The sequence below is a fragment of the Erithacus rubecula genome (genome assembly GCF_903797595.1).
Source record: "Erithacus rubecula genome assembly, chromosome: 14".
In the NCBI taxonomy this organism is placed as follows: Eukaryota; Metazoa; Chordata; class Aves; order Passeriformes; family Muscicapidae; genus Erithacus; species Erithacus rubecula.
The window spans coordinates 15,413,157-15,435,973 of record NC_136666.1 but is presented as its reverse complement, the minus strand read 5'-3'; the positions used below and the strand labels follow the sequence as shown (position 1 = coordinate 15,435,973).

The 22,817-nt window shown below is 38.5% G+C and overlaps 1 protein-coding gene across 7 annotated transcripts in view; it reads right to left on the bottom strand.

Moving 5' to 3' along the window:
* Positions 1–240: 240 nt before the first annotated feature.
* The window catches only part of RNF111 (ring finger protein 111), a 38,499-nt gene continuing 15,922 nt past the window's right edge, over positions 241–22,817 (bottom strand). For 2 of the 7 annotated variants that reach the window (XM_079318461.1, XM_079318462.1), the window contains 12 exons: positions 20,095–20,221; positions 18,323–18,486; positions 15,589–15,786; positions 14,402–14,721; positions 13,373–13,616; positions 11,860–12,211; positions 10,838–10,963; positions 10,084–10,210; positions 4,335–4,427; positions 3,315–3,410; positions 2,338–2,465; positions 241–2,072 (listed from right to left, as the gene is read on the bottom strand). In XM_079318461.1, the coding sequence (XP_079174587.1) occupies positions 1,955–2,072; positions 2,338–2,465; positions 3,315–3,410; positions 4,335–4,427; positions 10,084–10,210; positions 10,838–10,963; positions 11,860–12,211; positions 13,373–13,616; positions 14,402–14,721; positions 15,589–15,786; positions 18,323–18,486; positions 20,095–20,221 (2,093 nt within the window). In that variant the 3' untranslated portion in view covers positions 241–1,954. The remainder of the gene's footprint in view (positions 2,073–2,337; positions 2,466–3,314; positions 3,411–4,334; positions 4,428–10,083; positions 10,211–10,837; positions 10,964–11,859; positions 12,212–13,372; positions 13,617–14,401; positions 14,722–15,588; positions 15,787–18,322; positions 18,487–20,094; positions 20,222–22,817) is intronic. The other 5 variants (XM_079318463.1, XM_079318465.1, XM_079318464.1 and 2 more) reach the window with 5 other exon arrangements.

Sequence of the window (22,817 nt, the reverse complement as noted above, 5' to 3'; positions counted from 1 at the left end):
AAGTTCAGTTTTAGCAATGCAATTAAGCTTGAAAAGGTATATTTATCACACATGCTGGAATAAAATTTCTCTCTGTTTAAAGCCTCAGTGCCAGAGGTGTGAAGTTTGTTGCCAGCAATAGACATTGTACTCACAAATGCTTACTAACAGGTAAAAAAAGAAAAAAAAAAAAAAAGAGGAAGCAGCTTTAACCATACAGAAACAGGCATTAAATTAGATAAGGTAATATTTATAAATGGATTTTTAGTGTAAACACAAGAGTTTATCTTCTAGGTTTACAATAAACCATTTTACACGTAATCTGCTCATGAAAGACAAAGACAAGAGAAACTGAAGGTATTTATTATTCAATCCACTTACAAAGCAGGTGGCTTAATGCAAGCTAATTGACATGTTCATATATGATCCCCAAGGAACATCTTTTCTAAAGTGACAGTAATACTGTCTCAATGTTTTTGCACATTTGCATTTTGCAATGTTGAGCACATTTATATAAACTATAATCTATTAGATGTGAAAGAATGTTGATGAGCAACTTTAATCCTGATATGGATGAAAACCTCCTTCAAAGGCAAAATGTTAGTACATTATAACTTAGTTCTATATACTACATTATGCAGCAAATCTTAAACTATAGAAAACATTTCAATCAGTGATGGTGGTAATTTATAAAGAGGCAATCTATGACCAAGGCAAAAACTAGGGAACCACATAATTTGTGTTTCAGTTTCTACAGGAATTTACAGGCTTTCAACTTACTAATGAAAAAATAAAAACACGAGACAAGTGGATTTAGCTAACTTTATTAACTTCAAATCTAATAAAATCCCAAGACAAGCCTGGAATCCTTAGAAATTCTATGAATTCATGAATATAAACCCAAACAAAAACCCTGCAGCTTTAAGTCCTTATTGAATGGTTTTGTATTAAAAAACAAACAACACAAACCAACAAAGCCCAAACAAATAAACAAAAAAAAACACAGCCAAAAAAAACACCCCCGAAAAAACAACCCTCAGTGTGCGCAGATACTTCAACTTAAGTTAGCAGAAGACCAAACAGATTCTAAGCTCTTTTTCCATGTCCCTAATAATTCTTTCAACCTGCAAGTATCTACAATCCAGCTAACTGAAATCAACATTTAGTGTTTACTAAGAGCTGTTTCACAGCAGCTTATATTTAAGTTAGGGATTCAAATTTCTAGACATAGAAGAAAATGATAAATACAATCTGAACAGCAGTCTAAATGTTTAATATTGACATTCAAATATATCTGCATTGTGCTGAAATTTTAAAAACAAACACAAAAATCTGATCAGACAAACTCTGGTGATGAGTATGCTATATGTATCAGTCAAACTGAATATAATTCATATTCTGTTCCCAGTATTAAGGATGTTATTTGAATCAGAACTGATCTTGTAAATATACAGCAGCCATTTTTTCCTAGTTAAGGAATGTCTCAATACATAATATTATCCTTTTCTAGATGATCTTTATACATTTAAACTAAAATATATATGATCGATTAAATTAAGGAATTCAAGGTTAGTAATGAGTGAAATCATACTTTCAAAGCTTGATACTACATAAAACAAACCAAAAAAGAGACCACACAACTCTATTTACTAAAGCAGCTAATCTCGCCTGCAAGTTTGGGGTCACAAAGCCCATAATATGTGCAAACAAATGCAATACAAGGAACCATGCAAAAATACAGTAATGAATTTAAAGAAAAAAAAATGTAAAACAAAAAATTTATAAATACACTGAAACTCAACTGTCTTCTACATGAACTGTAGGTCTAGCATTAGTTGTACCATATAGCAGAGCCAGCACTCTGGGTTCAATGCTTCCAAATCTGCGCAGGTAAGTCATGCCATCTTTGGTTGACTGAAGTACCAGGAAGGATGAGAGGGAGTGAGAGGGAGGACAAGAGTTCTGGAAAGCAGTGTCAACTTTCACTAGGCAGCTGAGCCTCAATGTCCACTCTGCAAATGGGGCACTTCTTGTTAGTAATCAACCACTGATCTACACATACTTGGTGGAAAAGGTGCATACATGGAAGGCGCCTGTCATCAGAACACAAAAACATTAGTGTTAATAAAGCATTTCCATTTCAACAAACCCATTGGAAAAAACACAACCTGGGCTTTGCTACTGAGGTCTGTTCAACAATACAGACTGAACAATGTGCATTTTCAACTGTAACTTGTTTTCTTGTAGTAGTTTAATGACAGTAGTTAACTAACTGTTAACCTAAGCAGCACACCAGATTCAAGCATGGTGTCTGAGACAGAATATTAACATTGTATTCTGATATTCTGTGTTATTTACCTGACATCTTCACCTTCCTCCAATATAGACAAACAGATGGTGCACTTTTCCTCTGTGTCTTCTTCTGTTCCTTCCTCCCCATCTTGTTTGCAGTGCAGTTTCCTCTGTGAGAACCAATCAGTTGTTACCTTATTAGTAGAGATGACATTATTGACAAACTGAGTAAAATCTGTTTTTGATACATATTCAACACATTTCTTTGAAAACATTTTGTAACATTTATTAAAAATGTATTTGAATCAAAATGAATCAAAAACCAGCACTAGGAGCAAAACCCAGGACATTTCAGATTTAACTGCTGTTACAGACAAAAAAGTCTATTGGACTTTTAATTTCATAGTGCTGCAACCAGCCCTCTAACTTATTGTCTATGTTTACATATCTTAATTTCATTCATGTAGAGGCAAACAAAAATCCTTTCAATCTAGTGTCCTGTCACTATTTATCAGGTATGAAAGAACAGTGTCATGTGCCTAGGATTGTATCTTATAAAAGACTGAACTCCAATTGAGAGAAAACCTCAGCTGTCAAAACTGTGCACCCCAGTTCAAAACCTCCTGGTGTTCCAGTCATCCCCATGTGTTCAAAGTAAAGTTGAAATTGATATATTCCAAGCAGGTAAGTGCTGTGAACTGTTTACTGCAAACATAAAGCTTTCTTTTGTGAGCTATCACTGAAGTCTGTTGTTTGCTATTAGCAGCAGCAGCTATTTCATTACTCACAAGGTTACTCATAGCTACTGGACAACTCAATCCAATCAAACCACTTCTGTTTATCACATCACAGCAGCTCTTTATCTAAGGAACTAATTTTAAATTTTCCTTGCAAAACAAGTGACATTGTAAGATTTGTTTACAATCCTTGAAATTTCAAGATACAGAAAACATGCCCTCTTTGAAGCTGACAATTCTGCAGACTTAAGCCAACATTATTACAAGTTCAAAGAAATATTAGACTGCAATTTGAGAAATCCTCACCTTTTTGTATTTATGTGGATATGTGCATCTTTCTATAGTTCCCTGTGTTGCTCCACGATTAACATTGCCTAGTCGTTCCTCCAAATGAATCAGCTCCTAAAAATCATGAAGGAATAAACAGTGTAAAAACTGTTATTTCAACTACACTGAGGAAGTAACAATTTTATTCCAACCCATCTTCATTTTTAGAATTACAAACTCTTATTTCCTAAATAAATTAAATAAAGGCATAGCCAAAAAGTATGTTGTGTGGGAAAAGTGATGGGCTTCTGTCAAAAAACCCACACAACATAGTTTGGTATTTTAAGTTCTAGGGAAATACTATTTTACTACCAAAAAATGAGAGTGCTTGTCAGCTAGGAATGGCTATCAGCATGCTCACACATACTTCTGTGTCTAATGAGGAAAAGGCAATTAAAAATGCTAGGTAAATACTTGCTTTCTAACAGTCATTAAGGCTTTGAAGAAAAAAAAAAAAGTTGCTTAAGTTGAAATACAATTGTTGAATTATTTTTATCCAGCAATGAGCTTATTAGAACCATGAGACGTCACTGAAGAGGTTTTCAGTGGACTAGGTCATTAACTCTCTGCATCTGATACCTTTTATGATCTCCTGTTTTTCTCCTTCCCTCCATTTCAGTTCTGGCTCTATACAACAGGACAGCACTGTTAGTGTGGCTGAGTTTCAGCCTCACTTGGAGGATCCTGGCACAGTTACTCAGATACACCACTGCCTTCTCCCAGAATGTCAAGGGACTACTCTGTCCTACTGATGGCTGGTGGGCAGAGCAAGATGTACAGTCAGGTAATTGACACCTAACCTGCATGGTCCAGGGCACCTTTTCCTGACCAACTTTTCAATATGCTTGTCCCACTTCATAATGATGGCATTCTATAAGTAAAGGGTATTCTCTATATGATTCTTTCCTATCTATATATAGCACTAACTCCGTCATACACCCTCCCCATATTCCCTCATGACACATTTTGACACATATCTAGTTTTATTCTATTACAAACCTCAAAATTGCCCCTGAAAGGGCCTCTGAATGATGTTCCATCCAATCCCGATGAAATGTAACGGATGTGAGGGTAGCCCGCCATGTCTGGTACCTATTCAAACAGCAGATGTTAAGTTAAACCTATTCAGAACAGTTTCAGTATTTTACTGTTCACTTTGAAAAATTTAAGTTCCTTTTGCTTTCATTGAATCACTTTTTACACTCCTTAGCCTGAGCATACAATTCCAACTGACAGAACAACACAAACACCACTCTGACACATTTAAACATAACCAGAAGCAAAACAGAAGTGAGCCTAGATCCTCTCCTATAATCTCTCCACATCTGCATTACAATTCCCAAATCTCGAAATCTCAACCTACATTATATAAACCACCACAATATCTACCTATCTTTGGAAACAGAACACCTAACAGCAACAGAGTTATGAAAAGGACTCACTACAGATTCTCAAATATAAGCTTTTGGTACCACAGAAAAAACAAGGCTAAAAAACTCACTGGAAAAAGCAGCCAATACTCTCACACCACACAAAAGAACCAAACGTCTTTATATTTAGAGGCCAATAAAAATTAACACTCAAAACTCACATCTAAAGTCACATTCAAGCATCCACTAAACCTCCTTGCACAGTAAGAGATATAAGCAGTGAACAAAAGACCAATGTCCAGTGCAATATCCTACAGGCTCTTCAAGCACCAGCACTTTTCAAGAGAAAAGCTGAAGGACAGTTAATATAGCAGGGACCACCTCCACAGCAGGGCTGCTGCACTCCTTTTTACCCCAGCAAGATGAGTGAATAATGGTATTAACTTTTTTGTCAGAAACATCCCTATAGCATTTAATGAACATGTGAAAAAAAAAAAAAAACCAAACCAAAACGATCAGCAGATTTGGTTTACTTAATCCCACAGCACACTGGTAGGAAGGCTGTCAGCAGCAATTCACTTGGAAATACTTAAGTACCATCTTCCTCTCTGTGCTATCAGTTGATAATGTCTCTACTGCTGTATATGACAGCTCAACATTCATCTCATGAGGCTGTCCACAAATCAGATATCCCAGAGACTATTCATGAAGTCACATATCCACATGTCGCTCCTCTTCTGTCCATTAGACACTTCCAAGTTTAACATACATAATGTGTAAAACTCAATGAATGCATTGTAGAAAAGCACAGACCTAGACAAAGCCACCCACATCAAGTAAGGGACCATAAAGCTGCCTTTCTACAGTTGTCAAATCCAGTCTTGTCACTAAAAGCTGAAAGGAAAGACAAGATTCCTCTGCCCTAAATATTTTTTTCCAGAAAAGGCAGAATCTGATTGTTTTAAAGCAGTTTATATGGTGTTTGTTAAATGACAATGCAGTGCAAACATCAGCCACAAATACAGCCACAATATTGGTCTTAAATTTTAACAAACCAGAGTAATAAAACCCGAAGATGTGTATTCATGTGCATATCAAAACACTTCATGTAAGTAATATCTGTTAGTATCACAGGTCTTACTGATTGACAATATAAACTGTGGCTGCAACTAAGGATTTTTGGGGGAGCAGATTAAAAATATGCTGATTTGTAGGAAATCTGTCTCAGTCACTGATTTATGATTCATTCTGCATTTTAGCATGTAATTCTACTTCAGATTCCAATTACAGAAAATGCATTTAAAGAACTAGGTCATTCACTTACACTATGAATATGCCAGATTTTCACTAGGCATAGACCTGTCTGGCATGATTTGGGAAATTTTATTGCCTATTATAACACTGGAAATCAATGGCCACCACTCAGAGGAAGGGAACTCCTGACAAAAACTAACCTAAGTCTCAGAAGTGATATACAATGCCTGCTTCTTATTGACCTCGATTGTCTTTTGGAAAATAATGAATCTGATAGTGCAGATACTGCATCATTACAAGAGGGGCAAAGTCACAAATGTATTGCTGTAATTCCATACTTACAGTTCCAAATGCCTCAGCAGTCACTTTACCAACTGCAGTGACATGCACCTGGATAGGTCTTCTATTTGGAACAAATTGTGTTACTGGAGACTAAGAAACCTATTAAAATTATTTTTAACAGTACAAAACCAGAAGTTTTTCAGAGTACCTACCACAACAAACTACTGAACTCAAGACAACAGAAATGTGTGGGACAATATGCTTTCATACTAATAAATGGGCCTTTACATTATCTTGATGGGAATGGCATAAGACCTCTGAAAAATTACCTGAACACACATTATGTACAGACTCTTTTATAAAACACCCTGAGAACACAGTTCACATTTCTGGTCAGGTGAAATGCTACTCTGAAAAAAATACCTCTTAGGATAAAAATAAAACAGCTCCTTTATACTGGCAGAATAAGCAACCTGCTAACATAGCAAGATTTAAGTACATTTGTGACTACAAGACGGAGAAAAGATTTGCAAGAGAGAACTATCAGTAGTAAGAATAGTCTTATTTAAAATCCCTTTGAGAGTTACCACCAAGCTTCAAATACAAAAAGATTTCAGCTCTCTTGGAGAGCTTCACACACACAAGTGGAAGTTAGTTCTCACTAAGCTTTCATACAGAATGGAATAAAAAAAGGAAAAGGTTAAAGCTAATGAAAAATGTAAGCAATTAAAGGTAATGCCAGTCTGCACTAAATGTTTGCATATATTCTTTTGGATACGGTCAAATAAAAATACATACTTTAAAGCAATATCTTCTGAACCTGCATTTTCCAGCACAAGTCTGCCAAGAACTGTGGAAGTATCATTTGTTTCTTGTTTTGCACTTTCTATTGATACATTCCACAGAAATCTCCAACAACTGAAATAATTCAAGGCTAAGTCTGAACCATCTACAATGCAAACATTCTCAACAGTCTGAGACATCTAACCTGCAGGGAAGGTTTTTTCCTTGTTGAATACCCACTGTTTTTGCAAGATCTTTCTGCTTTTCAGTTGCCAGTCAGTAGAGAGTTTCCTGCCCTGTACTACTTATCTTGTCCACCCCAGCCTCCATGGTGCACATTAAGTATGATTTCATATGTATTAGAACAACTCCCCAGTGTAAGCCTTTCCAGGTAACCAACTGCTCAGCTACTACATGACACAAAAAGAATTAAAGCTCATCATTTAATGTCTTAAGCCAAATATAAATAGGGAAAAGCTGCAGTTTCACAGATAAATTAAGGGCTTTTTTCTAGGCTTGGATCAACTCTAGAGAGATTTATTACACTATACCTAGCAAACTACAAAGTCCAAAAAATTCCCTCACCATGCTTCACCCCTGAAATTCACATTCATCAGGACATTATTCAAAAGGGCAGAACAAGCTGGAGTCAAGAGTCTGGAACTCCATACCCCATAATAAATTACAGGAATTGCCATCTTGCCCTTGCTACTGTGGTAAACAGTGAAAGAACCCCAAGTCAAAAAGCCTTTCATAGTGCCAAAGGAGCAGCCAAAGGAACCCAGAGTAAGGAGAAATAGAAGTGGTATCCAACAACAAACACTGGTATCAAAGAGCAGAGGAACAGATAAAAAGCTTTTGTGTCCTACATTCTTCTTGTCCAATGTTCCATTATTATGCCATGCACCAATCTTCACTTCAGTCTCCCTAAAAATGATCAGTTAGCAGAATGGGTATTTGTCCAGAATGGATTTCATTCACAGCTCTTTCCTCAGCACACACATAGCCTTGAAACAGTAACAAACACAAAGCTTAACCCATAGTCTCAAAGTAATTATATTAAATCAAAAAGGGAAGCAGCCTGACCCTTGGATACATAGATATGAAAAAGGCTCTTCCTAACTTCTTTTAATCTAGGACTCCTCCCAAAACAACACTTAAACAGGTAGAAGTCTCTTCAACCAAACTAGGAGAAAAGGATATTTTGTTTCCCCAGCCCTCTATTTGAACTGTCAAAGCTGCTGAACGAGTATTATCTTCCCACACGTATCTTGATCATTTTGTCTCCCTGAGGATTAAAACTGCAGTCTGCGTTCCAACACCAAGTAGATGAAGATTTTGTTATCTGCATCTAATTAAAGTCAGAAACTGATACAGTGTACTAACGTCATTAAAGCCCAAATAATCCATTATGCCCTTTACAGTCTGGTGGTAGTTTGAAGGGGTTTCCGTACTCCACATAAAAAAGGCACACTGCCAATTGTGCTGAAAGGCATTTCACAAAGTGGATTCAATACTAATGAAATTTTTAGTTGAGTGGCTGCATGAGTTACTTGAAAAGACAATCCTTTCTCAAAAAAAGAGAATAGTTTATGACATCTACATCAAAAAAATACAACTCATGAAATCCCTATTTAGTACCGCTGTACTTTAAGAAAACACTCCTCAGAACATTAACAACTGCAGAGGGACTGTAATCACAGTTCAGCCTCTCCTCCTCCACTCCTATTCTTAAAGTTACAAAGAAAAAAAACAAGTGGCAGGTGCAAATCATCTGTTGCCTAAGACAGCACTTTTGTTTAAAATGTAGTCCAGTTTGTTACATGAAACACTTCACTACTTGCTCTCTATTCAAAGAGTTTTGCTGACAGATCCACTGTACTCTCCCTCACACGAACAAACCCTGTGACTTTCTTTATTGCCATAGAAGGGGTAGAGTCATCAAAAGGCATTTGTAATGCTTTGAACTCGTATATATAGCTTCTAGCAGAGCTCTAACCTGCCTTCATGTTCTTCTAGTGTGTGAATACACTTTAAATTAGTCAAAGTCTCCATGCAACTTCAAAGCCACAGCGTTCAATCTGATCCCAGAAAGGTTCAAACCAGATCCCAACCACTCCAAGTGCAGCTTAGAGCAGTCTGTTCATGATGAAACATGCTGTCAGTGCAGTGTGTGCAAGGCCTCAAAACACAAACTTCAGTTTCTTTCATTCAGCCACTCATTAATTACTGTTGCAAGAATCAAATATCCCTACATAAATACTTGCACAAATTTCTGTAGACTTCAAAATCCGTATTTCATTTGCTGCTTTTATCAACTACAAACTGCAGTTACCAAGCAGAAGGGCATAAATCCCTAAAATATATTATCACACACTCAGGAAATCCTTCTGAACATTCTCTATCACAGCTTTCTTCTCCTCTACTGCTAAAAATATGAAGAAGAGTGAGGTTCCCAACTATTTGCTTACATAACATTTCAGCTGTAGGAATATCCCAATTAAAGTTGGGATTACTTCAGATTAAAAGAATTATGTGTAACAGGGGACTACCTTATCATCACACTTCCTGCAGATTATAACACTTCATTATATACTTTATCACACAAAATTAGGTTGATAAATAATAAATAATATTTGAAAACAATCAAATCTCTAGAGGGAATTCTAGTTGTGTGCGCACACACCTTACAAAGAATCCATACTAATTTTCATGCATTGGGTGGAAACTTGGCACCTTTAACAATGCAAAACTGAATAAAAAATAATCTGAACTTTAAAAATCAGATGCAGAGGGTCAATGCATTGCAATGCAATTGACAATTCAATTCAAGGATATTTCATTTTACAAGAGCTGAAGTTAGAAATGTAGATGTCCCTATACTGTCTTCTCTTACTACACAATGGGCCTGCTCAAGCTCCCTTGCTGGGAGTAACACAGACAGACACAGTAAAATATTTTCAATTAAGCACTTTGCAGCAATGTACACACATCCATTTTCCTGACAAACAAAACCAAAATGACTAATGATCATAGTTTTCCATAAGCTATCTCCTTACCATTAGAGGAAGAGCTCCTATTTGCAAGTGATGCAGTCGAGGAGGTGCATGGTAGTGGGCCAAGTGAGGATGCAAGGGCCCTGGAGGGTAAGTGGCTGCAGTCACACCAGCTTCAATTCCTAGTTCCCTGTCACAGGAATGAAAGTGGCATTCTAGTAAAGGAACAGCTTGCCTCCTAGGTACAATCCCACTCTGGAGACCCTGCACAGCTCCAACAACAGTTTCATGTAGAAGGTTTCTGAACCATATTTAAACTTTGCTAAAGAATCTTGCTATCCTAACAAAGTTATGTTTAAAACAGTTGCTAAGATTTAGTATGAAAATAATAAAATAAAATTGAGACAACTGCACATTTATTGTGCCCAGTAATATTATCCATCTGGAGTTCTCTGCAGCACAGTTGTCATGCATGCACCCCTTCACTCATGGACAAAAGTATTTTTTTAACAACAAATATATTGGGGAACGCAAATGCTTCATAAGTGGGCCTGATGCAATTGTAAATAATTTCAAACAATGAAGGGAGAGAATATACTACTAGTCTGTACTACAAGACCTTAAAAATATTAGAAATATATTTAAGATATTGAATACTCAAAGCAATACTTCAAAGCCATATCAACATCTACAAATTTTAAACTACAGGTACATGCAGCAGCTTTTAAAACCACAGCCAGCATGATCAGTACTGTGATAGCACATGATGGTCTCTTGTCCAGAGTCCCCAGAATTCAAACAGTGTGTGATGACTCACCAGGCAGATCTCTCTGGAGCTTGGCGAGGATGGGAAGACATAGTCTGAGGCACATGGATGTGATGCCCATGACCATAATTAGGATGCATTCTGTGAGGATGTGGAGGAGGCCGCTCATGAGCACGTCTAAACAACAAAGAACAGCCACAATTAATCCCACACACTTTTTAGTATGCAGAAACCAACACCCATAAAATATTACAGACCAAGCTACTACAGTGCCTTTAAAACAAGAAGCTCACAATGCAGTATTTTAATTTCTACTTTAGATGTAAGTTACAAATTGATTTTAAAACAGGTTTCATATTCAAAACCAAAGCCAGCTACAGTGACCTGCCCTTCACCTTCACTACAGGGACAGAGAAAGGGTTCAATCCTAACCTTAAAGGGCAGGTAGGAAAGAAATGGCTACATGACAGTTACACTGAGATTCAGTGTCATTCACAGCTCTGCTGCAGATTATTTCTAGTAAAACTATACCAGCAAAAGTAATTAGGGGAAACTTAATACACTAATCAGAGGACATTTTTCATGAAGCATGTTTGTTTCATAGCTCAGGTAAATGGGGCACACAGCTTATATCCATGCCAGCTGGTACAGAACAACCATGGATTTGAAAAAAAACCAAAACCCTTAACTCTTGCTGACTGATTTCTGCTACTTTTCCACCTCCCACTTTAATTTCTTTTTGTGGTAAAGTAGGTAATCAGATTTTTTTCATTGCTTTCAATGCAGAAAGGATGATTTATTATTCAACCTAAAAACTTGGATTTTATCAAAAGCAGTGTATGTTCTCCAAATTCAGTACCACCTTAAACTACCTGACAAAGCAGACCAGACATTCTGTAAATTTATAAGCTCCCCTTATCTTCTATGCCCCCATCATGCCTTACCTGGAGACACTATTGAGATCTAATCCTAACCATGCAATTAACAGTTTGAGATTCACATGCAACATTTTACAAACCTGAGGGAAATGAATTATATGTTTAGCTACTGTTCTGAGTACATTTGTGACATACGTTGGGTGTTGCATCATTCTTCTTCTCTGGACCTCCATCCTCTGGATCACTTCATGAGGATGTAGCCTCTGTGCTGGAGGTGCTGTTGCAGGGATGTGATGGGATATTGGCTGGTGTGTTGCAGGGAGATGCTGTGGTATTGGAGCAGCTGCACTGGCTAAGGGATGAGTTGGTGGTGGAGGTGGAACAGGATGAGAAGATGCATGAGAGGAGATTGAAGGATGAAAGGGATGCACAGGATGAGGGATAACATAATCCACTTGAGGTGGAGGTTGTGGTTGTGGAGGAGGATTTCCATGAGAGTGAGGACATGCAGAAGCTTGATGGTGAAGAGGTCTGGTCAAGGAAGCATCTGCAATGAAAACATCAGGTGCTTTTAATTTGGTCAATTACAGGTTTCGACTTAAATTTATTTTAAGAAGTATCTTCACACAGGTGTTTTAGTATTAAACACCAGTTTAAACAGTGGCAACAGGGGAACATGTGTGTATGCAACTTTTAAATAAAGTGATTCTCTAGCAATATACCCTACAATAAACCTACATTTTCTGCAGCCAAAAGCATTCTGTTTTCCAATACTGGCAAAAAGAAGGGAAAAAAAACCCCACAACAAACATCTGTGATACCAGCTGGAAAAACTACATAGAAAGGTCTGGGTTGGAAGAGACTTCAAAGATCACCTTGTTCCAAACCCCTGTGTTTGCAGGGAGGCACACCCTCACCTAGACAAGGTGGCTCCAAGCCATGTCCAGCCTGGCCCTGAACACTTCCAGGGAGGGGGCAAACACAGCTTCTCAGTGCAAGCTGTGCCAGAGCCTCACCACCCTCACATGGAGGAATGTCCTCCTTAAACCTGATCTAAATCTATTCTCTTCCAGTTTAAAGCCATTCCCCCTTGACAAAGATCCCTCTTCATCTCTCAGCCTCTTTAGGCACTGGAAGTGCTATAAAGTCTCTTCAGAGCTTTATCTTTGCCAGGTTGAACAATTCCAACTCTCTTAGCCTGTCCTTGGATCAAAGGTGCCCCAGCCCTCTGAGCACCATCATGGTCCTCCACAGACTCACTCCAACAGGTCTGTCCTCCTTGTACTGAGGAGCCCAAACCCAAAGCACTATTCCAGGTGGGGTCTCAAGAGGGAGGGGCAGAAGGATAGAAACCCCTTCCAGTATTACTTTACATTTGTCTTTTAATTTTTAAAAGTTCAATAACCCTCTTTCTGGGTTCACTATTCTATAGAGACAATACAATTAGAAAAAAAAAATCACAATCAAACAAATGATGCTAAAGCAGATCTCACTGGGGGATGGGATAAGGGACCAACTAAGGAAAATGAAATAGAGCCAATAAAAAGTTTTGGAATCTCAATGTTACAATGGTCACTCATAAGAAAATATTTTAACTTGACCTCGGTCCTGTTCGAACCCCCTAAGTGCTGAAGCCATTGCTCATGTTTGTTTAGCTGGCCGGCGGGGCGGGGGCCGGCGGGGCGGGGCGAGGGCCGGCGGTACTCACAGGGAGAATGCATGTAGTGGCGGCAGGAGGAGAGCGAGGCGGGCGGCGGCGGCTGCGGCACCATGGCCGAGCCGTAGCCGTCCATGGGCAGCGCCTGGCTGGGCCCCGCGCCCGCCTGCGGCCCGTAGAGCGCCGTGCGCGACGAGGAGCCGGGGCAGCACGGGTCAAACGCCGACGGCCCGTGGAAGGCGCCGCTGCCGTGGCTTCGGATGCCGCTGCTGCTCAGGTCTACTGGCAGTGCCTGCTGCACAAACAAACCAGCTTCCTTCAAGCCACTCTTCAGACATTGAGAGCAAAGTTTTCAATTAAAAAAAACAAGCAACTGGGGTTCAAGATTTGAAGTTTTACAGCTTGACTCTAGAAGATTTTTTTAAATATGGCTAACATTTCTGAATTCATTAATCTGGTGAGAGATAAACTTCCTTACACTAGATTCTGTAAAAACCAACCAAGCAAAATCCCCACAACTCCCCAACCAAACTAAAAACCTCAACAAAAACCCCAACGATGGACAACTAAAACTGATAGTTCTGCATACTGTAACTTAGCACAGCAGTGTTCTTTCTTAGGACTGTATTGTTTTACAGCTGTGATCTAATTACTCAAAAAGTCTTAAAAGCAATGCCTTTAGAGGAGCAACTCTTTTATACTTTTTATATACAGAACATTAGACTTGATATTTTTCTTCCCTCAAAGCAGTTCAATGATTTGCACTGCAAAACTGCTACAGTGGGCAGAACATCTCAAGGTAATTATGCTTGGTTTGCTGTGCAGTCACTCATCTTACAGCCATGAAGAGGTCAGCTGTCAATGACTACTTGAAATATTATGTCTTTCTATAAAATTTCAGGGTTTTGTGTTCATATATATTACAGCACCATTTTTCCTTTTAGTTCCCTTCTATAATGCCTGATGCAGAGTAAGAGATTAATTTATAATTCAGCATCCTAAATCTATTCTCTCCTATCTGGAACAACTTGAAATCCCAAGTCACAAGGTGTGATTGTGAGTCACAAGGATTAAACATGCCTGCTCATGGTAACTGGTGCCAGAACTGCTGCTTGCTCCACAGGGGGCAGGCATGGGAGGAGGCCTCTCCACAGGGCAGCTGGAGTCACTGAAGGAAGGAGACAGTGGGACAGCTGGGTGAGGGTTGTGGTGGTGGTGATGGTGATGCTGGAAGTGGTGGCCATGCTGCTGAAAGCAGCTGGTATGTGGGTGCCCCAGAGCATGATGAGTCTGTGAAGGTCCTCCACAAGGGGAATGCTGGGGGCAGCACGATGGCAGCCTTGGCATGGCCGGAGGGCCAGTTTCCAGTGTCGAATTAGATGCAGCTCTTCTTATTTCATCTTGAAGACAAAGTTAACATTGAAGTGAAAGAAATTAGTAAAGCTGATTACTGTAAAGCAGTGTCTTAAATAGAAACAAGACACCCTGTACCTCACAATTAAATATTTAACCAGTTGAAAACCAGATCTAGAATATAACAAAACAAACTAGATACAAAAGGTAAGATTTAGCTATACCTGCCAAATGAACCAAAACTGAATGTTCAGGTGGAAGTTCTCATGGCAACCACTGGAAGGCATAAATGACACCTGCCTTATTCCACAAATTTAAGGCACATCATCAGCAGGGAAAGGAGGAAGAATTGTTCCTGTGGTTAGTGTGCAGAGACCTCAAACTCCTGTGCAACTGTGGTCCATTCAGGTTAATTGTCCCTCACCACACTTGCAGACAGGGCAGCTTTGTCCAGTGATGCCATGAGTGCTTCCTGTATATATATACATATATATATAGCTCTATCCAGGTTTGTATAAATGTGCTCCCAGGGAGTTAACCACAGCAGGAGATACACTCAAGGAATCTAGATACATCCTTCACTGCCTTACAACACAGATGGAAATAACACCTCTGTAATACACTGCAATGAGAGACTTAATTCCCAGTGAACCATATTCCACATCCTCAAAAAGCAAGGATGTGGTTCTTTATGTATAATCAAATCATCCCAACAGGCACAAGCAGAAGGCTCCAGCAGATTTCCTCTATCTTTATGGAGGAATAATGGTCTTTTCCAGACTCCTGTCCTCTCAGCTTACTACTGTTAGGTTCAGTACTGAAAGCTCACATGGCATTTAGAGAATGCTGATGAACTTCCTCTATCTCCTTTGTACTCAGAGGCAATGCAACAGCTCAAAGCTCTTATTGTGTACCTCCAGTTGAAGTGCCAGCAGTGCTGCCACTGGGGAGACTGGGAGTGGTCTCTGGTGCTGCAGAGGGCTGGCTGCTGGAGATGTTTGGAGCTGCATCAGAGGCCTGCTCTGAGGTAGATGTACTGGAGCTGCTAGTGGGAGCAGAACTCACGACCTGCGGCTCCACTCGAGCTGATGTGGTTGGCACAACTGTTGGCTCTAGTGAAAGAAAAAAGTTTTCATGTTCTTTAAGCTTTAAAAGCTGCTCAGGCTTTTTTATTGTTGTTCCTGCTAAAAGTCAGAACACAAAAACCTGACAGGCTTGTGTGTGGAAAGAAAATTCTCTTGTGTTCTTTTAATCTACTCAAGTTTTAATTATTAACATAAAATCAATTCCCAACCAAATCTGACATTTAAGTTCTATTTACTGGATAAAAGCCCCCTACTATAAAGGAGATTAAATTATTGCAGCATTTTATGATAAAAACACTTGCTGATACCCTCCATGAATCCCAGGTAAACTACTCTGCGATTTAGTATTATTAACTTTTTATTGCCTATGAGGAACAGAAAAACTTCTAGATCACTCACCAAGAACCACGTAACATCTACACTAGCAGTACTACTTCACAACTTTGATCATTCCAGATGCATAGTACTAAAGGCTTTAGCAAGATAAGCTTTATTTCTAGCCCTAACACATGCTAAAAGCAGATTATCAATATTTGAGACTTCTCTTAAAGGTACATACCTGTTCATATTACATATTGCAAAGTTAACAGTGAGCAACATATCCTGAAAATCCGAAACACTTAATGAGTCTTCTCCTTTACTAGGCAATTGGAAACAAGTTAAAATTGAAAACTATACTTAGTAGCATAATTAGAATTCAGTTTTGAAAGAGACTGTGACAGTAAGTTTGAGATTTCTGTTAAGTAATGAAAGGCAATGTCTAATAATATAAGATACTATAAAAGGGAGTATTATGAGAAACAGCACGGGTTTTTTTAGTAAAAACGTCTGCATAGATATTGAAGGAGGGGAAAAGCATCAAAAAAATTCAAATACTTCCTTTACACAAAGGCTCAAAATAAAGTATGAGTAGTTTTCAAGATTGCTCTCTACATCTCGTAGGAGTATCAGCAACTCAGTGAGCAAAGGAATAAATGTATCTTCTCTCTTGCAAGTCTTCCAACTCACCACACTAAAAAAACATTACTTGATATCTACATTTAAATTCCTCTTATTTTTAATGTGGCCCCCCAATATACTAATTTGATTTAAGGACAATATTTTGAGTGAAATGTATTAATGTTTAAATTCAGAAAACAAGAGCAGCTTCATAGTACAGGTATAGCCTACAATGAGAAGTGATCAGCCAGTGCTCAGCCAGTGGCCACTCTTGAGTTCCCAGGCTCAGGTTTCCCACCAGCCCTAGACACTTCTAATTCTCCCCTGCCCAAACCAGTGAAAAACAAGGGGCTCATTCCATCATGAAGTACTAGCTAAAAGAAACTGAATTTCTTAGCACACTGTCCAGACATGAACCCAGAAGATAGGATCCTTATGCTCAGGGAAGTAGCCACCCATGTTTTAAGACCAGTATCTTTGATGAGAAAGGTAAATTTGGGATAAACTGTACAGCTGCCTTTCACAGTGTTAATTCAGAAGTCTGATCATTTAACACTAATTCATGTATGGAATCTGATGTCTAAACCCAAAAATAGCATTCCTTAAATCCTGGAAGATTCATCTTAGGCATTTCCTCTAGAAGGAGGAGAAGCAGCTAGTCTTTAACACACGTTACAGAAGTGTATTTTTAAAATAACTTGATTTATGAATAGAAGACTAAATTCTAAATATGAATTCTAAGAGTAAATCAAAGCAATAGAAACCAACACTGCACCCCTTCAGCAATAGAGCTGTCGGGATATTTCACAGTAAAACTATAAAAAAGTAATCTGTACATCCTCTACTTTAAAAGCCATTAACCAACCAGAACTATTCTCAAGCCTGACTTTCCATCCCACTCCAAAGCCATGACAACTTGAAGAATTAGATATTGCAAGATACTAAGCTTGCAATGCACTCCAGGATAGAGAACAACAACAGAACAAAACTTATCTTCACATTATAAATAACATGCACCCAAGAAATCCCCAAAACCACCACCATCTGCAAATATAAAAGTGCAAAAACATACATGAGCTTCAGTTTTTCCTTCTCCCAATGTTTTGATAATTGATAAGTTGCTCTTACGATTTTCAGCACGAATAGACTTATTAAGTGTCAGCAGCTTTTAATGTTAAGAACCAATGAAAGGTTACAGTTTCAGAAACCTAACACACATTACTAGTTCAGGGTTGGGCTTTTTTCTTTTTTTAAAAGTTATTTTTACTTCAAGGCCTGAAAGAACAGTCACAATTCCAAAGCATAGGCAATGATAGACTTTCCTTTTATAGTGCTGCATTGAAGTAAGTGCATATTTTTCAAGAAGTAGTTCCAACCTGTTCTGTAATTTCTGCCTGGTGAGTCAGCCCTCAGACACACACCCAAAGCAGCTTTGGAAGAAAAACCTGTATCTTTAGATCTAAAAGATCCATTGAAAATGGCTAAACTTTAAATTTTGAAAGGAAGGGCACAAGAGGGTTTTCTGTCAGGCCTGGAAACAAGACATCCTCCTAGAAGGTTAACTCCAGCATCCTTACACTGCCCATGCTGCTCCTGAAGAGGTTTCTCTGCCAGGGTAACTCACCATCCTCATCCACGGTGAGGTCCACGACTTCGGCGGCGCTGTGCCTGAGGGGCTGGATGACGGTGGAGACGCGGCTGCGCGATCGCTGCTCGGGCGCCCGGCCGGCGTGCGGCGCCGAGCTCTGGCCCCAGTGGGAGCGCGAGTGGCCCAGCGCCGAGCGAGACCTGAGCACAGGGAACACCTTAGCACTGGCACATTTTGCCATCCTGCATTTCCTCTCCTGTTTGAGGAGCTACGTGGAGTTGTTTATTATTAGAAAAGCATTGAGATACCCCATGACGTCACTTTCACCGAACACTACTGCAGCCTTTACCAGAGAACACAACGGCAAATGCCCAGCATGGAGTTTAAAGGTCTTTAAACCACATCCCATGTAACTGCAGCTATCTTGAAAAAAAATTCACTGTGAAACCCTACAACCATGGCCAGACAGCAATTGCAGCTGAAATTGTTTTAGCTTTGTAAACAGTAATTGAAGAGTCCCCACATCCTCTAATATTCTTATGCAATCTGAAACAGGAGGTCTATAAATGATGACAGAACCATGAAAACTATAAAATCTGTAAACATTAAGTACTGCTGCATGTTAACTTGGGACAGAGAACTTTCAGAGGATAATTTTTATACTTCAAACTTCCAAAATGTCATGACTGTGCAAAATTTCTGGACCTTTCCCTATAATATTATTTTGCTCCCTCTCTTCAGAGAACAAACACAACTTTTTGTGAAACTTAAACTAAAATGCAATGTAGCTTGAGGAGAGGAGATCCTAAGCCTGTAACTGTACCTAAGGAAAGGGATGGATCTCTCTCTATATTGCAACACACAGCATCCATTCTGGTCAGTTTAGCCATGCAAACCCTAACAACTCAAGACTGATCTTTGAAGTGAGTATCCTCTTTGCAACACATAGCCCCTAATTAAGGAAACAGTATTTTTACAGTATTGTATTCACTGTCAAAATACTTTGACTCTCCAGTATTTACATAAATCAAGTGGCTCTTACTTTCCAATTTGGAACAACAAGGTACTCAGACTTCAGAAATTCAGAAGAGGAAAATGTGAAGAAAAGGGAATGACTTCACTAAAAACAAACAAAACCCATTGCACAAATCACCATGGAGCTACTGCTCTTTTGGCTATAGCATGCTGAAGGTGAGGGAAGAAAGAACTAATTTTTTGACATCTTAAGGCTATTACAGAAAACACATCTGATTGATGCCAGGAATACACAAAGCTGTTTATTTTTTAAAAGCTTTTGGCTTTAGATAGGTTTGAATTTTAAGTTTTCTTCAAGGAACTCCACTTTAATAGATTCCATAAAATCCAAAAATGTGGAACAAAAACTTCCAGAGATTCTTGGAAGAACAGGAAAGATTATAAAGCAACAGCTTCAAAAAGAAGGCTGCTTTCCTGAGAAATGCTCAGGTAATCCCTAGACAGTCAACAAAGCCTACACATGCTCTCACTAGGATGACACCATGCAGCTTTGCTCCCCCCAAATTCTGCACATCAATCACACTAATACAGTCACCTCAACAATAGATTAGTGCAATTCTCAAGCTTTGGCAAAGCTGTGCTTTGGGCTCTTTGTCCTTATTTTGTTTGAGGGTTTAGGATTGGGGTTTTTTGTTACTGAATGAGTTTTGCAATGAAAAAATGCCTACTGTGCACACAGTGACATTACAATGTGGGCTTTTAGTGGCACAAAGCACTATGACAAACCCACAGACAAGCAAAACTTTATTAATACAAAGAGATGCAAATCTCACCTGTAGTTTTCACCAACTGTGACAATTTCCACTTCACTGTCTGTTGAGGTAACATTTATTTCTTCGTTAGCAGTGACTTGGGGTGTGGAGGATGCTTCAATCACAACAACATCTTCATCAATACTTCCTGAGAAGGAAAAAGGAAGAAGAAAGTTTCAATACTTCATTCAGCAAACTGTCATTATTTGAGACTATTTTTCATAGATTTAAAATATACGTAGGCAGAGAATTCCATGGTGTATGTCAAAACCTTTGATAATTAGGTCATGTATTTGACAGTTTCACCTGAGGGAGCAATTCTGCTGTAAATACTGAAGGAAAAAGATGGAAAGAGACAGACATAAGACTGAATGTGGGGCAGGTATGCAAGCTTGCATTACAAGCACTGAAAGCGATTGCAGTGAATTTTATTATCTGTAACACCAACAAAATTTATTGTCATTTAATATAATTCAAGCCATTTAATATAAAAACAGAACAAACTTCCAAGCTAGCAAAGCAGCAGTGGTTTATTATCACTAATAGCTTTTTAAAAAATGTTTCCATAGGTATCAGTCTCAAGGCTAAACACTGACAACAGAAGAAAATTGACTAACTTATAACAAAATGAATCCCTTAAAGGTGCTCATAAACACCTTTGTATCTAGGCTTTTTGTGGCATTCACAATCTGTACTACACACAGGAAAATAAAATTAAACTTTGAATGATAAAAAACAAGAAAAACTCCACAAAAGAGACATGTTTTCTTAGGAAACAACTTCCACTTCAGGAAAAATGGTTCCAGTTCCAGCTTAACAAGCAGACACAGAAACATTCTCTAGAGCTGCAACACTGGCAGTAACAAGTCTGAGCTATCTACAAGACTTAAATTGAGCTATGGATTATTCACTGAGCACAAAAAGTCCTAAAAAAGAGCTGTGTAGCTTAGAAATCACAAACTATCATTTTGGTTTATGCAAATTACTGCAATGCTTGAAGAATTTGGTCTTATTCAAGTCAATACTTCCATCCTGTATGGACTGACTGTTCTCAGATGCTTTACCCAATTACAAGGTGGGAAAGATCATTCATTTTAATTTTTATTGTTTTTTCTGCTTTGAAAAACCCCAAACTGCATTAGCTATTTTCCAATAGCCTTTATTTCTGAGCATTCTTATCCCAGAAAGATTGCTGGCTAAAGAGTGATGCTTCCAAATACTGGCACTAACTAAACTCTAGCAATGGGAAGTAGTGTGGAACAGCTCTCAGAACTTGCAGGAAAATTTTGGGGAAAACTGAAAATATTGCAAAGTCTAAAAAACAAAACAACATTCCAAAACTGAAAATACTGAAAGGCAGCAGCTAAAGCCATCACCACATTCAGAAGAATGTAAACATTGTGCCTATCAGGGGCAAACAAGCAACAGCTTCCTTACACAAAACTATCTCAGCTGCTGTCAGACAAAACCACCCAGACAAGCAGCTGGGAAAGGTCACTGAGAAAAAACCACAGAGCTTCCTTCTGCTTCCAAACCCACCCTTCTCTGGAATATAATGAATTTGAGAGCACTCCTCAGAGTCCACACGTCCTCAGGCTCAGTATTTATTGGGATTTATGGCAGGTGAAAAAGTACAAAGATTTAGGCTTAAATAGGATTTGGTTACTTCAGAAAACAAACAAGTTCTTCTTGAGGACTGAATCATCTGTCCTGTAGATGTATACTGAAATTCACCCAGTGTGCACTTCTACTGTAATTGTGACACAAGCTTAGTTCATGAAAACCCAAGAGAATTCTTAACTGAATATCTACACAATACCTTTCTCAATGTCTGAAAGCTCATTTTATTCAATTTTTTTAATGTACACCTTTAGCTGAGAGGTGATTGTACCAACTACACAAATCAGACCATAGAAAACATCAGGACTGGTACTGAATAAGCAGGTTTTATTACTTCCAAAATAACAAAGAAAATCTTTAGAAAAACAGTCCAAGTTGCTCCAAGTAGGATATAGCATAGACATAGTTCACATATAAGCAATTTCCTACTGTTCCTGCTTCTAAAAACACCCTCTGAAGTCTAAAGCATAAACTGATGAAGTCTTCATGCCATGAAGTACTTTCCTAAACAAGGAACCAATACTTTCTTCAAAATTAAGCAGAAAAAACAACTCCTCTAAGCTATGTAAATATTTGTTTTATACAGCCCACCATGATAAGATATAGTTCACTTTTTTCTTTTAGCATATACCAGTCACTGGCAGGTCATCTTCTGTCTGTAAAGAACTTCAAGCAAAATTTAAAGCATGAATACATTGCTCATCAATGCATCACCTGAATGACTAAAGCTGCAAGAAGCCAGCTAAATCTGCATAATTACAGAGTTTACTACACTATTCCTGCAGCTCTTGAGGGTTATCTCACTTCAAGCACAGTCACTGGACTGCTGACAGCAAAACAGTTATGCAGATATAGGAGATGTACTTTGCACTGCTTTCAGAATAATACTTATGGCTACAAAACAAACAGAAAATCATCCTCCTGCAGGCACACATTATTTCTCTGTCATCTTCTGAATCATAGAACACAGCAAGCAAATTGTACTCTGGTTATTTGTGAGTAAATTAACCTTTGGGCCACCACTGAAAGACTCAGTCTGCATTTTAAACGAGCTACTTAAAAACAAAACTTCTCTTGAAAAAAAATCACAGCAAGGATTTTAATAGTTTCCATCAAATTTGGGG